The 15050-nt window shown below is 50.8% G+C and overlaps 7 protein-coding genes across 7 annotated transcripts; 5 read left to right on the top strand and 2 right to left on the bottom strand.

Moving 5' to 3' along the window:
• Nucleotides 1–2231: 2231 nt before the first annotated feature.
• Nucleotides 2232–3260, top strand: PFLUO_LOCUS77 (uncharacterized protein; the record flags this gene model as incomplete). The annotated part of the gene is made up of 1 exon (XM_073785443.1): nucleotides 2232–3260. One exon carries the CDS (start codon nucleotides 2232–2234, stop codon nucleotides 3258–3260), a length of 1029 nt encoding a protein of 342 aa, XP_073634176.1.
• Nucleotides 3261–3941: 681 nt separating this feature from the next.
• PFLUO_LOCUS76 (ATPase with role in protein import into the ER) lies at nucleotides 3942–6017 on the bottom strand (the record flags this gene model as incomplete). Its single annotated transcript, XM_073785332.1, has 3 exons — nucleotides 3942–5580; nucleotides 5634–5798; nucleotides 5845–6017. The coding sequence occupies 3 exons, from the start codon at nucleotides 6015–6017 to the stop codon at nucleotides 3942–3944; spliced, it is 1977 nt and encodes a 658-aa protein (XP_073634175.1).
• A 928-nt stretch (nucleotides 6018–6945) lies between these two features.
• PFLUO_LOCUS75 (cell wall bioproteinsis and architecture protein) lies at nucleotides 6946–8092 on the top strand (the record flags this gene model as incomplete). Its single annotated transcript, XM_073785221.1, has 2 exons — nucleotides 6946–7407; nucleotides 7478–8092. 2 exons carry the CDS (start codon nucleotides 6946–6948, stop codon nucleotides 8090–8092), a joined length of 1077 nt encoding a protein of 358 aa, XP_073634174.1.
• A 374-nt stretch (nucleotides 8093–8466) lies between these two features.
• Nucleotides 8467–9591, bottom strand: PFLUO_LOCUS74 (uncharacterized protein; the record flags this gene model as incomplete). Its single annotated transcript, XM_073785110.1, has 1 exon — nucleotides 8467–9591. The coding sequence occupies one exon, from the start codon at nucleotides 9589–9591 to the stop codon at nucleotides 8467–8469; it is 1125 nt and encodes a 374-aa protein (XP_073634173.1).
• A 1164-nt stretch (nucleotides 9592–10755) lies between these two features.
• PFLUO_LOCUS73 (uncharacterized protein) lies at nucleotides 10756–11616 on the top strand (the record flags this gene model as incomplete). The annotated part of the gene is made up of 1 exon (XM_073784999.1): nucleotides 10756–11616. The coding sequence occupies one exon, from the start codon at nucleotides 10756–10758 to the stop codon at nucleotides 11614–11616; it is 861 nt and encodes a 286-aa protein (XP_073634172.1).
• A 512-nt stretch (nucleotides 11617–12128) lies between these two features.
• PFLUO_LOCUS72 (uncharacterized protein) lies at nucleotides 12129–12440 on the top strand (the record flags this gene model as incomplete). The annotated part of the gene is made up of 2 exons (XM_073784888.1): nucleotides 12129–12213; nucleotides 12304–12440. 2 exons carry the CDS (start codon nucleotides 12129–12131, stop codon nucleotides 12438–12440), a joined length of 222 nt encoding a protein of 73 aa, XP_073634171.1.
• Nucleotides 12441–13034: 594 nt separating this feature from the next.
• Nucleotides 13035–13720, top strand: PFLUO_LOCUS71 (uncharacterized protein; the record flags this gene model as incomplete). The annotated part of the gene is made up of 2 exons (XM_073784777.1): nucleotides 13035–13523; nucleotides 13577–13720. 2 exons carry the CDS (start codon nucleotides 13035–13037, stop codon nucleotides 13718–13720), a joined length of 633 nt encoding a protein of 210 aa, XP_073634170.1.
• Nucleotides 13721–15050: the final 1330 nt, after the last annotated feature.

Here is a 15050-nt window from a genome sequence, read left to right as displayed (position 1 = left end):
CCCCCAAGATAAGAGAGATAGTTCTTTTTAAAAAGGGAACGTACATGCCAGACCTCGAAAAAAGGGGCTAGACTAAGCGACTGAAGCACGTGGCGACTGCTGATAACTGGAACACGCTGGATTGGGGTCGGGTTGCCTTGTCTTAGAAAAGTCAATCGCGCTATCTCCCATCAAATATTGTAATAATAAGCACGCGATAGGTCAATATCATTGACGGGAACTGCAGGGGGCTACTCTGCTGGCCTCAAAGAACCATGATAATGCTACGCCACCAATTTAACCGATAGAAGTCGCGGTCCATGTGATTCCCGTTATTGGACGGGTGCCGTCTGCTTTGACCTCAGCCAGACTCCGCCAAGCACGCGAGCCATTGAATCCTCCGCAGAGCGATCGTGAGCGATCACGGGTAGTGATCTTGGGCGATCGGCATCTGAGTCTGACAAAAAAAAACCCCGAAAACGACATCGTAGTTGGACAGTTGTGTCGTTCCGCCATTGTTAACTGTGGCCAATTGCAGGGCTATTCGTCCTCGTGGTGAGTTCGAAGCTGAGGGGTTCGTAAGAAACCTCGCTTAAGCCTTTCGTATGCAGTGTGGCGGACAGCTGACATGACAAAAATAATATAATATTTCCGGCCGCCAGTGCCATCTTGGTCTGACACCCGCGTCGGCGATACGGTCGAGACCCGAGATGGAACGCACTCAGGTATTTGATCAATAATGTAGAATTGAATATTGATCCTAGGACCAAAGATGGTACAGTGCGTCGAACATAGCCGACGGTAGCAAGGCAGAGTATTCGTTATCTGTTTTATGTAGCGTTGCTGAAAAGGAGCTAGCGTTCGATGTCGGTTCTAGTAGGGCAAAGGATAGAATGCAAAGATAAGGGGCTTTTCAATTTCCGAGGCAGATTAAAGAATATCGAATCGCTAACTCGGAAATTCGGAGGGAAAGCGAGAATTAGCACAAACGACCTCACTGTCCCTTGGGTCCTGCGAAACTCTAGTAGATAGTAAGACGGTTAGCGCCGGAGCAGGCGATGGCCGGGAGCACGATGGGAACTAAACGAGCTGGTAATCAACGAGGGTCACTACAGTATTAGATTGCTCTCGGGGGGCGCCTGAGTACCGCTTAGGGCCGGCTCAAGGCCGGCTCAGATTGCCCAAGAAGCGGCTCACCCTGTAATCCCGGAGCCGATCGCCCAGAGGCGGCAGTCTTGCCACTAATATCCAAGAATCTTGCAAAGCGGTCCCCATCTATCCGTCAGTTCGATAATGAACGGCTTTTTCTGACTGATAACGCCTTTAATGTATTGATGGTGACATTCCAGAAGCCAATCAAAGCCCATGGTCAAATCAGCGGATTACTAGTTTGACCATATGTTAGAATCAAGCGCCACCAAGCATTGGGGCTTGGAAAAGCGCAGCCACCAGGGCTTGGTGTGCTGAACGACGCTATCTGAAAATCCCGGTTCACATCGATCATTTTGGCATCCGGATATCAGTTTTCCTGAGACACCGGCAATAACCACGAAGCGTCGCGTGATCTGTGCCAATCTTTTCATCAATCGCCACTTGCATTCCAACAACGGTATACAACAAGTCATTTCTTGATGTATTCTGATGCACACAAACGAAAACAAATGCGATATTCGTTAGTTAAAGCCATAGTGAAAATCATCCAGTATACAGTCCTTGTCATCACCTACACTCTTTCATTGTTTCTGTCGAATCTAAGCGGTGTATGTGATCCACCATGCTGGCATCCCGACATAAATTACTAGTGGGAATTCCACTCTGACGGGTTTCCTTGGCGTCACTTGTTGCCAAGGTAACATGCTCCCTGATTACGAGAGTTTGGTATCGGCCACGAAATGTTCGGTCTTCTTCCCTCCGTGGCTGAGCTAAAAATGAATGCATTCAAAGTATGGGCGAGATGGCGACCTCTGAAGCCGATTGAATCCGAAAACGGAGAAATTATGCGCGATTCCGACCAGGATCGTAATAAACAATGGTCTCGGATCTCGGTCGCCTCGTCCGCGCAAGCCCAAGCACTGTCAAGCCGCGAACGGTCCTGGAAAAGTGGTTTCTCATTTGACGGAGTCATTGAACCTGACGAGAACAATCACGCGGTGTACAATCGTATTGTTGCACCAATTATCTCCGATGTGCTGCAGGGAAAGTGCTACAATTTTTTTGCATATGGGCATTCAGGCAGCGGCAAAACGCATACCATGATCGGTTACGACTTTGAACATGACGACGACTTTGGTCTTTGCTTAGCAGCTGCGCGTCATCTGGCCATTGCGCTCGATGGAATCAACTTAGAGGATAGCGCCTACCAATTTGGCATTGGCCTCCGAGTGTACGAATTGCGCAAAAATAGCGCTTTTGACCTCCTCAATAGCCGAAACGAGTGCTTTATTCGCGAGGGCTCCGATCGACGGGTTTACATCCGAGGCGAAACAGAAATGCTAGAGAATGGGAAAGTGAGAGTCAGGCCAATTGCTACTAGGGCATGCTGGAGCTTCGAAGAGCTACAAGGGGAGCTACAGGAAGGCCTGACGCACCGCAAGACCGCAACATCAACGGTACATGACCAAAGCTCGCGCACGCATGCAGTTATTGAAATGGAAATCATTACCAAAGATCTTCTCAATGCGCGTAACGACGTGGTTGAGAGGCAATCAGAGCTTGTTCCTATCGGCAAACATGCGACAGATGTGTATATCGAGGAGCAGTGTCACGCAGTGGTTCAGACTGAAGATGGGAAATACGTCCCAAATCCTAATTATAAAGTGAACCAGCAACGTATCGATGCTGTGGAAACAAAGAAGGCCGAGTTTGAATCTCGTGTGAAAAAAGCAGAAGAGCACGAATCTGAAGTTTTCGCTGTTACCGCTCGTGCACATCAATGTACCGGCGGAAGGCTAGTTTTCGTGGACTTGGCCGGTGCCGAGTTTCTTTCTGGCATGGCTGGAACTGGGCTCAAACAAACTCCTCAGGAGAAACAACAAGGGAGGCAGATTAACACAGACCTTCTCGCATTGAAGGAAGTGATCCGAGCCAGATCGCTTGCTCGATCGCGTATCCCGTACCGGTCCTCTCCATTGACTATGGTGCTGCGTGAGCACTTCGAGGCATCAAATGATGCTCAATCGTCAATGATCCTCACTGTCTCGCCGGGGGCAGATCAATATGCGGCAACGATGAACACATTAAAGTATGGGGATCTGGTTGGCTTAGCAAATGGACACAAGTAATAGTTGGGTATGGATATATGCTTTTAGGAAATTGTACGAATGTTGACTCGTTTGCACACTAGATGACACGCCTAATACGGCTAACGAATCCCTCTTGTTTCTCATACTCTTCAAAAAAGAGAGGACGATGGGCGTGGACCAAGCCAGATCGCCAGATCTTCCCCGCCCCTTCTAGAAATCTGCCTGTAAGGTTACACGGAGATTTACAGTATCTTACAGCGACTCACTGGACGCTGACACACAATACGTTCGGAGCGATGATACGGGTAAAGTAACTGATACGGATAGCGTATGTTAGTTCCGGATACAGGCCGAGAAACAATGTCTGTGGGGGAATATGTTTTCGACTCACATAGTAAACGTAGTAAACGGACGGTATGAAAGTGCCTTCCGAAACTATGCAGAGAGATGAATGCAGTATGCCGGTGTAGGCTGTTCTCTATTCACTGTAACATAACTAGGCTGAATTACTATTATTTTCGTTGTAATTGACTTCTCCGCATCGTGTCACCCAAAGGCCGATGTCACTTACGAACAGCCTGACGGCACCTACTTTCACGCCTTGCTTGACGAAGAACCCCGGGTCTATTCATAATATACACTAATGAGTTTTGGCATTGGGCTTCGGGAAACAATTAAAGAATGTAGGTGGTGGCACCGGTTTCGAGACGCACTGTAAATTTAAAGTTCGCGATGGTCGAGCGGCTCGTCGTCCTCTGGGGCAGAATCGTAGAGCTTGCTAGTGATCAGGTAGGCAACACTCGGGAGCTTCTCCTTATGCTCCTCGAAGTTCTCAGCTTCGAAGTCCTCAGCAGAAGCAATAGCAACCATGTCCTCGAGCCAATCCGTCACCTTCACAGCGTCAAGGATGGCCTGCTTATCGTCCCCATCAATCTGGCAGCCCAGACAGTCCCTATTGTGAGCCTCGATCTTAGCCTTAATCGACTTATCTTCTTCGGCGAACTCCTCGGCTTCCATTACTATGCGTTCGATCTCGTGCGGGGTCAGGCGACCTTTGTCGTTAGCGATTGTTATTGACTCCTCCTTGCCAGTAGCCCTATCGCTAGCGCTGACCTTGAGAATACCGTTGGCGTCAAGGTTGAATGACACCTCGATCTGAGGAACACCACGCGGCGCCGGGGGTATACCGGTTAGCTCGAACTTGCCAAGCAGGTTGTTATCCCTAGTCATCGACCGTTCGCCCTCGAACACCTGGATCAGGATGGTGGACTGGTTGTCGGCCGTAGTCGAAAAGATCCGCGACTTGCTAAAAGGAATAACAAAGTTGCGGGGGATGAACTTGGTCATCACACCACCAGTAGTCTCAATACCTAGGGTCAAGGGATTGACGTCCATAAAAATAGGGAGAGTACATGATACATGTGGGCGATTAGCCACGTCACTAAGAATAGTAGCACCAAAAGCGATAGCCTCGTCGGGATTAATACCGCTGCTCACCTTCTTCCTACCGAAGAACCCCTCCACAAGAGACTGAACCTTAGGAATACGAGTAGAGCCACCAGCAAGAACAATATGATCAACCTCGGACTTCTTGACCTTAGCGTCCTTAAGCACTTGTTCCACAGGCTTCAAGGTCTTCTTGAACAGATCTATGTTCAGTTCCTCAAACTTGGCTCGAGTCAGGGTCTCAGAGAAATCTCTGCCCTTGTAGAAGGCCTTAATTTCAAAGCGAGTAGACATCTGCGAGGAAAGCGTTCGCTTAGCCTTCTCAACCTCCCGTTTTAGCTTTTCAACAGCCTGAAGGTCCTTAGTGACATCGACGTTGTTGATATTGTTGTACTGCTTGATGAAGTAGTCCATCACACGGTGATCGAAATCCTCACCACCAAGGTAGGCGTCACCGGCGTTAGCCCAGACCTCGAAGATGCCGTCCTCGACAGACAGGAGAGAAACATCGAAGGTACTACCACCCAGATCGTAGACAATAATTAGACGCTCTTGATCGCCCTCGCCCATATTATCTAGACCATACGCGATAGCGGCGGCGATAGGTTCATTGAGCACGTGAAGAACATTGAGACCGGCAATAGTACCAGCATCCTTAGTGGCCTGACGCTGGACGTCGTTGAAGTAAGCAGGGGCCGTGACAACGGCGTAAGTGACCGTTTTGCCTAGGTAGCCCTCAGCGATATCCTTCATCTTGCCTAGAACCATAGCGGAGACTTCCTCCGGAGAGAGATTCTTGGAGGAGTTGTTGACGTCGACATTAACGTAGGGCTTTCCATCTTTGTTGACGACCTTGAATGGGAAGGCCTTATTCTGGACATCCGTGTCATCAAACTTGCGACCAATTAGACGCCTAAACCTATTATTAAAAGACTAAACAAAAGTTTGAATACAGACAATACTTACTTGATGCCAAAGATCGTCCGGTGTGGATTGACAGCGTATTGGTCCTTCGCAGCGTCACCAATCAGACGCTCTTCATCCGTAAAAGCGACGTACGATGGGGTAAGTCGATTTCCCTGGTCATTGATTAGAATCTCGACCGTGCCATTCTGCATCACACCGACAGAACTACATGCGAGTTAGACAGTCTCGGATTATCGAGATAGGAACATACGAATAGGTGGTTCCTAAGTCAATACCAATAATAGAGCCCCCGTCATCCTCCTCTACCACCTCGGCGTTGGTGGAGGTGCCAAAGAAAGCTAAAGGCACAATAAGCGCGAGGTAGAAGACGGTGGTCCAAGTGAAAGACGAGAACGCGCCGTTGGGTAGCAGTAGGCGCAGCATTATGGATGTAAGATCATTTTAACCTAGTGCCCCAAAGAGAAAACAAACCAAGCTGCCGAGAGCTTCATTTATGCGCCGCCCAGCAATTAAATGAGCGCAAACAACATACACAGGACAAATCCCGACCCGGAACTGGACTATGAAGAAGGAGGGCAAGAGAGATTAGGGGGGATGGACGGGGAAAGGGAGAGGGATTGGAGAGACAGGAATAAATTGGGGAGAGTCAAATTAACTGTGCTCGCGAAAAGCACAGTACACCGTGTACTTTGCATAAATTAGGCTGTGCTGTTGGACTCCAACAGCACCGCCCTCATGGTGGTCATGTGATCTCGGCTGCGGTGCAAGTAACGGGGTGGAGGACAGCCCAACCTCGGCCCAGATGTAGGGCGGTGAGAAAGGCGGTGTAAGACTTGGGGACAGCCGGCGACAGACATCGCAGACATCGTGATGGGACACCAGTGCTTGAGTCGATTTGACATTGGCAGAGAAAGTGATCATCAGATCATCTGGCAGCTTCACCCTGGCCGGAAAAAACATCCCGAACGGTGCGTTGGACCCTCGAGAAGCCCAGAAACGGCAGAATTTAGGCGAGAAAAGAAAGACTCTCTCCGGCTGCAGAGAGACTGCCGTCTACGCCGGACAACCCAGCACGTTTACGAATCTCAACCTCGGACAGATGGAGGTTTGAAGGCACAGAATACCGCGGATCCCACAAAGGGGATGTATTATTCATCCTGGAAACGAGCATAAATACCCTGCGCTGTTCCCCAGGTAGTGAGGTCATTGCATTTGTTCCCGACATACTGCAAACAACAAAGCAAACCAGCTCTGCCGACCGGCTTGTCCGGTTTAGTCTGGCAAGACCCTCTGACTCCCGTGCAGTACCGACCCTGCGCAGCTGTCATCATCTACGGTATAGGGTATAGCGATGGCTACACCGCGCTCGGCATTGCGGCCGCTCTCGCGGACGGTTCTAGCTACGCCGTCACGGCCCCGAACAATATTTCCTCTCCTGGCTGGTCAACAACACAATCGCTTCGATCCCTCATTACCATTCCCCGCCTCCGCCTCGCCGTCGCGGTTGTCCTGTTCCCCCTACAGCCAGGCCAGACACAGCTCCTGGTCTGCTCCCACCTCAACCAATGTTCGCAAGAAGGTCACCATCCAGACATTACAAACCCTCTATAAGAAAGGAGAACCAATCACTATGATCACGGCACACGACTTCCCTAGCGGCCATGTCGCCGATGTCTCGGGCATGGATGTGATTCTGGTCGGAGACAGCTTGGGGATGGTGGCGATGGGCCTGGATAACACAAGCGAGGTAATTATGGAGGAGATGCTGTTGCATTGTCGGAGTGTAGCTCGGGCAACGAAAAGTGCCTTTACTGTGAGTTTACTTTGAACCTGTTGAAGAATTGTATGGCTCACGGCGCGTTTTCTTTTTTTTCTTCTTGCAGATTGCGGATCTGCCCATGGGTTCGTACGAGATTTCCCCCGATCAGGCTATGGAGTCTGCCATCCGCCTTGTCAAGGAAGGCCGCGTGCAAGGCGTCAAGATCGAAGGAGGCGAGGAGATTGCCCCGACAATCAAACGCATTACCCAGGCCGGTTTGCCCGTCGTCGGTCATGTGGGCCTTACACCCCAGCGACAGAACTCGCTTGGTGGTTTCCGCGTCCAAGGCAAGACCGCCAAGGGTGCGTTGAAGTTGCTCCATGATGCAATCGCCATGCAAGAGGCCGGGGCCTTCATGCTTGTCTTGGAGGCGATGCCGCCGGAGGTGGCCACGATCATCACCCAGAAACTCCGGATCCCCACCGTTGGCATTGGGGCTGGCAACGGCTGCTCGGGCCAGGTTTTGGTGCAGGTCGACATGACCGGCTACTTCCAACCTGGTCGCTTTGTGCCTAAGTTTGTAAAGCAGTTTGCCGATGTTTGGGGCGAGGCATCTCGAGGGATTGTCCAGTACCGCGAGGAGGTCAAGAGCCGGGCTTTCCCGTCGCAAGAACACACATATCCAATCTCACAAGAAGAGCTGGCCAAGCTTGAAAAGGCAGTGGACGAGGTCCACTAGATGCAATGTCCCTCAGGACCACATTTTCTTAGCACCAAAAAAAAAAGAAAACAATATAAAAGGGCATTTCAAGGCATGGGGCTCTGGCCTTGTCAAAACTAGGCTTCGAAGGGTGAGGCTATGGCCATCCGTATATCTGACTAGGAGATCGTTGAGTTCCCTGAAAGCCGTCCGAACCTCGAACCGACCCTCGTGGTCCGAGTCACTATGCGTAATAGTTACAGTCGTTCTCGAAATCGCCTTGACCGCTACACACATCGTAACTCTTTTCTGGACCCACCGCCAAGGCCTTAGCGCGGATCAGTTATTAGGCGGACCAGGTCAAACCGAGTGGCTAGTAAAACGCGCTCTGTATATTATAGTACCTAACTGCGTTAAATTATACTGACGGTATCCCAGAGGCGCACAGTTCCGTCATTTGAGCCTGATGCCACCGACTGGCCATCTGGGGAGAAGACTACCGTCCAGACGGAACGTTCGTGGCCCTCAAGCTTCTTTTGCTGGGAGCCTGTAGTGGTATCCCAGAGCCGCACAGTTCCATCATTTGAGCCCGATGCCACCGACTGGCCATCTGGGGAGAAGACTACCGTCCAGACTGAATCTTCATGGCCCTCAAGCTTCTTTTGCTGGGAGCCTGTAGTAGTATCCCAGAGCCATATAGTTCTATCATCTGAGCTTGATGCTACCAACCGGCCATCTGGGGAGAAGACCGCCGTATTAACCGAATCTTTATGGCCCTCAAGCTTCTGTTGCTGGGAGCCTGTGGTAGTATCCCAGAGCCGTATAGTTCCGTCAAGTGAGCCTGATGCTACTGACCGGCCATCTGGGGAGAAGACCACCGTGTTGACTGAATCTTCATGGCCCTCGAGCTTCTGTAGCTGGGTGCCCGTGGCAGTATCCCAGAGCCGCACAGTTCCGTCATCTGAGCTCGATGCCACCGACTGGCCATCTGGAGAGAAGACCACCGTCAGGGCCGAACGTTCATGCCCCTCGAGCTTCTGTTGCTGGGAGCCCGTCGCGGTATCCCAGAGACGCACAGTTCCGTCATATGAGGCTGATGCCACCGACCGGCCATCTGGGGAGAAGACCACCGCGTTGACCGAACGTTCATGCCCCTCGAGCACTTTGTGAACATTGATATCGTCCCCCTTTGACCTTCGGATCTTCGGTCCCCCGTTTTGATATTGTTCATATTGTCCTTTAGTCGTCTCGATAACCGTATGAACGACGTCAATGGCCTGTGGAGCACCGTTGCTGTTTGGTCTAGTAGGAACCTCAACTGTCGACAGCATAGACTTTTGAGTTTCGTCCAGTTGATCGTAAGCAGCTTTCCACAGGTCTTTGGGTTCTACAGAGTCCTCCCCTTCGGGCTTGAATGCGCTCGAGTGGCTGGTAGAGGCTGACGTGGGTATGGTTGTCGAACCTTCCTGAAATTCAGACTCCAGTTGGGCCGTTGTGTCTTGAGGACTGTATTTTTTGGGCGTGAAAGCGTTCTTCATTAAATTCTTTGCGCGCTGACGCGTCTCTGATTTATCACTTTTCTTCATCTTCCGGTTGATTGCCTTTTTCGACAGGCGTTTGATTGTATTGAAGGTGAGATGTGTTGCTAGGGGGATCAGAAATCTCGTATAGTCCCATCCCTCGCTCGAATGTATTAGTACAGCTGAGCTGCTCGGTTATGCTAGGACAGGCAGGCCAAGACGACGACTGCGTATTGCAAGATGGAGGGACTGTTGAGCACCTTTATCACCAATAGGGACGAGTGTAACATGACGTCGAGGGTGTTAAAATGTTCGGCAGCTGATCGAAGCAAGACGAATAGATGGCGTTATCGTGCTCACCTGAGCGTTGCACGAACGATGTCAAAGTGTCACTCAGGGGGACCGGGCTGTCTGAAAGATGACTAAGATTACATTCACCCAGATGTGCTTAAAGGTACCAACCTTGGTTGTTTCGGGCTCTAATGAAATGCGCACTCAGGCAGCAATCGCATGATATGGAATATTATGGAATTGTGTAGAGGGATGGGGTCGCTGATATGATGTCGTTGTGGTCGGGTTTGTTGTTGGTTCCCGCTATGGATCGACCGATCTCGTACTGTAGCTACGGTCCACATAGCACCAGGAAGACGGTCGACGGTCGCAACACATGGCACGAAGCAAGATGGCACTGAACTTGAAACCTCTACAACTCGAGCTTATTCATCATATGATTCAGAGTAATTCCCTAACGACATCTCAAATGGCATATGCCGCTGATTGCAGCAAACAATCAATTGTGCACATTCGCTCCAACCTGCAAGCGTTCGGGAACGTTAGAGCCCCCCGAAATGGCGTTGGACGCCCAAAGAGTATCACTCCGCCTATGCTAGAAGCTCTTTGTGCACACTTGAAAGAGAAGCCCGGTCAAGGCGATTTCGAGAACGACTGTATGGTGGACTTGTTCCATACACACCGCATGCGGGCCATTCCCCGCATTGTGCATGACTCACCCTGACTCAACCATCACCGCCCTCCACACCAATCACCAATCGGTATATAGAGCTGCTCTTCCAGGGATCAAGTAACAGCCAAAAAAAAAAAAAAAACACTCCAATCCGATTGACAGAGTACATTGCGCTTCATCAACTCCTTGGACTCCGATTCTTCGTCCAATATTCCACTATGGCGTCCACCACCTCGACCTCAACTACTTCATCCTCTCCGGCCCTAATAACCTTCTACGATATCGCGCTCGCTCCCCCCGTTGAAAAGACTGCCTGCTCCCCAAACCCCTGGAAAACCCGCTATGCCCTGAACTTCAAAAAGACCCCCTACAAAACAAGATGGGTGCCCCTGCCTGATATCAGCTCCGTCCGCGGCGCTCTCAACATCCCCGCCTCGCGCAAATTCGCCGACGGATCCCCTTACCACACCCTCCCCGTTGTCTCCGACCCAGCCACCGGGCGCATAGTGGGTGACTCCTTTGAAATCGCGACATATCTACAGGAACAATACCCGTCCTCGGGGGCGGGTGACTTGTTCCCGATGCAGGAGCTCGGGTACGTCTTTGGGCAGGACTTGGAGCTTTTCGCGCCGATTGCGGAGGCGGAGGCGGCGGAGGGAAATCTTGCGGCGTACGCAAAGTTTAATACGAATGTGGATGCTGCGTTTAGTGCGCATGCACAGCTGGTGGTGCAAGGCTTTCCTCTTGATCCTGCGACTGCGGAGGAGAGCAAGGCGGAGTTCTCGCGGAGGGCGGGAGTGCCGTGGGAGGCTATGTCGGTTAGTGGGGAGAAAAGGGGGGAGCTTTTGAGGTCGTTCGAGGAGACCCTAGGCGGGATTGCTAGGTTTTATAACAGGGATGCGAGTGGGCCGTTTCTGTTGGGGAGTAGGGCAAGTTATGCGGATTTTATTGTTGGGGGGTGGTTGCGCATGAATCGGGGCATGTTGTCAGGGGAGGAGTGGGAAGCGTTGAAGGGGTGGCATGGCGGTGTATTTGGAAGATTACATGAGGCGTTAGAGGAGTTTGCGCAGATGGACTAGATCTGGATAACTGGGGCTGGATGATGGATGATGGATGATGCTGTATGATCATGATTCAGATTATAAAAGAACAAAAAAGTACTTTAATGAGCGAGATCATGGCTACTATAAAATATGGTGGCATGTCGGGGGGCAACCTGAATGGTATCATTGAATAGATAGAATATTTATATTGATAGGGTATACGCAAGACAATTTTTAGTGAATCACTCCACAACGCTAGGTGACGGTAGTTCGGGAGCCGAAAATGGCGTCCAAAGTAGGATATTAGCATCTACACGTCATGTAATAACGTTGGTCAACATACTGCAATATTCGAAATCAGTTTACCCTCTATACTAACACAAACTGTTTCCCGAACCCTGACTTAAAACAACCCTAAGCCAGTTTTGGTTACGCTCTCAGCAGCCCTGCCCACGCTAATCTCGAATCCTGTCACCATCACTCGCCTAATACAAATAGTAACCCCTTCCTATAACCCTCTTGTAAACCTATCCCTATCCATTCACAAAATGCAGGCTCTCGAGGAAAAGTTCGAACGAGCCACTACGACTGGGAAGCTGCCAGGAACCGTCCTTGCTGCGGCCAGTCGTGATGGTGAGTAAATTCTCACACTCTCTCATCACTTCCACCACCCCCACCGCCCACTACTAGCAATAGTTAACTAGCTGACTAGTCGAATCAAAGGTTCCTTGGAGTACTTCAAATCGTTCGGCAAAAGCCGTTTAGAGGAAGACTCCCCACCAGTCTCGTCCGACACAACGTTCTGTCTCAGCCTCTGCCACGAAGTTGGTCACGTCTGTGGCGGCGATGCAAGTGGTTGAGCGTGGCTTGGTAGGTCTAGATGATGACATTGCCAATTTTTTACCCGAATGGAAATATCCACAAATCCTAGTGGGATTTGAAGGGGGAAGAACACAGAGAGAAGCCCCTCTTGATTCTAGCGCAGAATCGAATCACGTTGAGGTAATACCTCACCTTCGGTGCCTGCACTATGCTGCCGAATGAGTCGTGGTTTTCTAACCGATCTTTAGGCAGCTATTATCCCACACTTCCGGGATCGCCAGCTTGGACGAGGAAAAGTTAATGAAATACTACACTGTACTTGGCGATAGCAGAGGAACCGTGCTTCTACGATATTTCATGAACGATGACCCTGAAACCAAAGCAAAGGCATTAGAGGAGGTTCGGCAGGCCATGGGCAGTTTGGTATGTCATTGATTTTCACCCTTGTTCCCTACTCTTTTCTCTTAATAATAAATGAAATGGCAGTCAGTTGAACCCCTTTTCTTTGAACCAGGGACAAGTTGGACGTACGGACAGAGTACCGATTGGGCTGGCCAAATTGTGAGTTTCTTTCCCGCCGACTGTTTGCTAGATCACCATCCAACCGCTGTTAGGTTGAGCGAGTCACAAACATGACTCTCGAGCAATACTGTCAAGAGAACATCTTTAAGCGGCTCGGAATGACACACACGACGTACCGTCTCTTAGACAATCCACATGTCGCTGTCAACCTTATTCAGATGACATCTCGAGGCCCCGAAGGCACTGTCCAGCCGGGCGAGAGCGTATATCCAATCGATCCCAAAGTCGACATGGGTGGTTCCAACCTATATACTTCTGGCACAGACTTCCTGAAGCTTCTCGCATCTTTGCTCCGTAACGACGGAAAATTACTTCGTCCTGAGACCACCGACCTCATGTTCAATTACAGCCTGCCTCAAACAGAGAAATTTCGACATTTCCGTACTAATCCCGAACATCTCAAAGATAACTTCGGTGATTTGGCTCCCGTCGGTATGGAAGTTGACCATTGTCTCGCCGGGATGGTGAACCAAAGAGATTTGTTGGGTGGTAGAAAGGCTGGCAGCATAACTTGGCAAGGCGCTACGCGCTGTTATTGGGTACTTCCTATTGCGTTGCCTTCCCACCTGATATCTACTGACAATTGAGATAGTGGATTGACCGGAAGGTTGGGCTTTGTGGATTTTACGGCTCTCAGATAATGGTTCTCCACGACCAAGGTGTGACACCGGCATTTATTCGCGAGTTTGAGAAGACACTCTATGATGTATATGAGCCGGCTGCAATTGATCGCTAGAAAGCTTGAAAGGGCCTAGCCTACTCCCTAGTCGAGACCGGGCTTTTCGACCGCGCAGCGTTGGGGGTCCGACTTTAGGGGGCGATTATCTGATTTCGAATCATGCTGTACCTGTACAATTGAAGTCTGTTGGCATGCAATCATCAACATATGGACAGCTCCGGATAGGTGACGAGAGTCTAATCCAGTGTCAACTAGCCTGATATCGGCTGTGTGTATTGTTGCCGTGGATTCACTAGGAACAAGGAAGAACTTGAATCGTACTATTCGTTGATATCTACTTTGCCTTATCCTGTTTGATGGGCAATTTCTTGAAGAGCTAAACCACGGCCCCAACAGCCGCAGAAGACAATGTTCTCTCTACTCTGCGCCTCGCAACCCAGCTCCCAAGCTCGGCCCAAATAGCTTCTTTCTCAGCAGGTCTCATCCCCGCCGCCAGTCCACTGGTCGTCGTAGCCACAAAAACGGGCGCACCACTCCAGCCCGAACCGGAAACGCATCCCATATTCTCGGAAACACCTTGCCATCCATATCGAAACTCCTCCTTCCGGATAGATCTCCCATGGCGAACCCTCCACACCGCCTCCCAAATACCTTTTCCAACAAGACACACAGTCTCGGGTCTTTGCATAGCAACCTTGGCTTCTAGCACGGGGACGCCGGCATCCATCTCCGCCCGGCTGAGCATGCTCGCGTCCCGCGTGGGTCGTTCTACGATATTCGTGTTGCCCACGCTGTACAGCTCCGGTAGTTTGTATGTGTCTGATGGTGGGTGGCGGATACTGGTTATTCCTGATGAATGCAGGAGTTTCCAGAATAGATTGGACGGGTGGGCGTAGGCGTGCCCTGTTACTCCAGTTAAGAGCCCTGGGTTCACGCCTACGAGAAGGAGTATTAAGTTCGGAGGAATCGAGTCACGGAGGAGGGAGGGTGGACCGGAAGGTATGGTTGGTGTTTCTGTTCGAGGGGTTCGTTTGCGTTTGCTCGGTGTTTGCGTCCGAGAGGTTGCTGTTGACGGGGGAGAGCTTGGAATGGATGAGCTGGAACGTGAGCGGGTCACTCGTGACGATGAGGTGCCGGATTTGGTTGGAGAAGGCGTCGGCGTCTGTGCGACGGCTCGTCGGCGCTTCGGACTCGCGCTCTCGCTGGCCGTCGCGCTTGGAATTACGGGTTGGGACTCGACGGCGGTGATGCTTCGCTTCAGGTCCGGCGTCGAGCAACCGGGCACTGTGTTTGTCAATCTGCTGGAGGCGCTGCTCTCATGGCGGTATTGATTCAGCCTGCCGTGGAAGCTTGTTATCTTGTTGATGGGTACATCATGCCCCGTATC

This window comes from Penicillium psychrofluorescens (assembly GCF_964197705.1).
Source record: "Penicillium psychrofluorescens genome assembly, chromosome: 1".
Taxonomy (NCBI): Eukaryota; Fungi; Ascomycota; class Eurotiomycetes; order Eurotiales; family Aspergillaceae; genus Penicillium; species Penicillium psychrofluorescens.
Note: the sequence above shows the minus strand (reverse complement) of the source record. Positions and strands in the feature narration are given on the sequence as shown.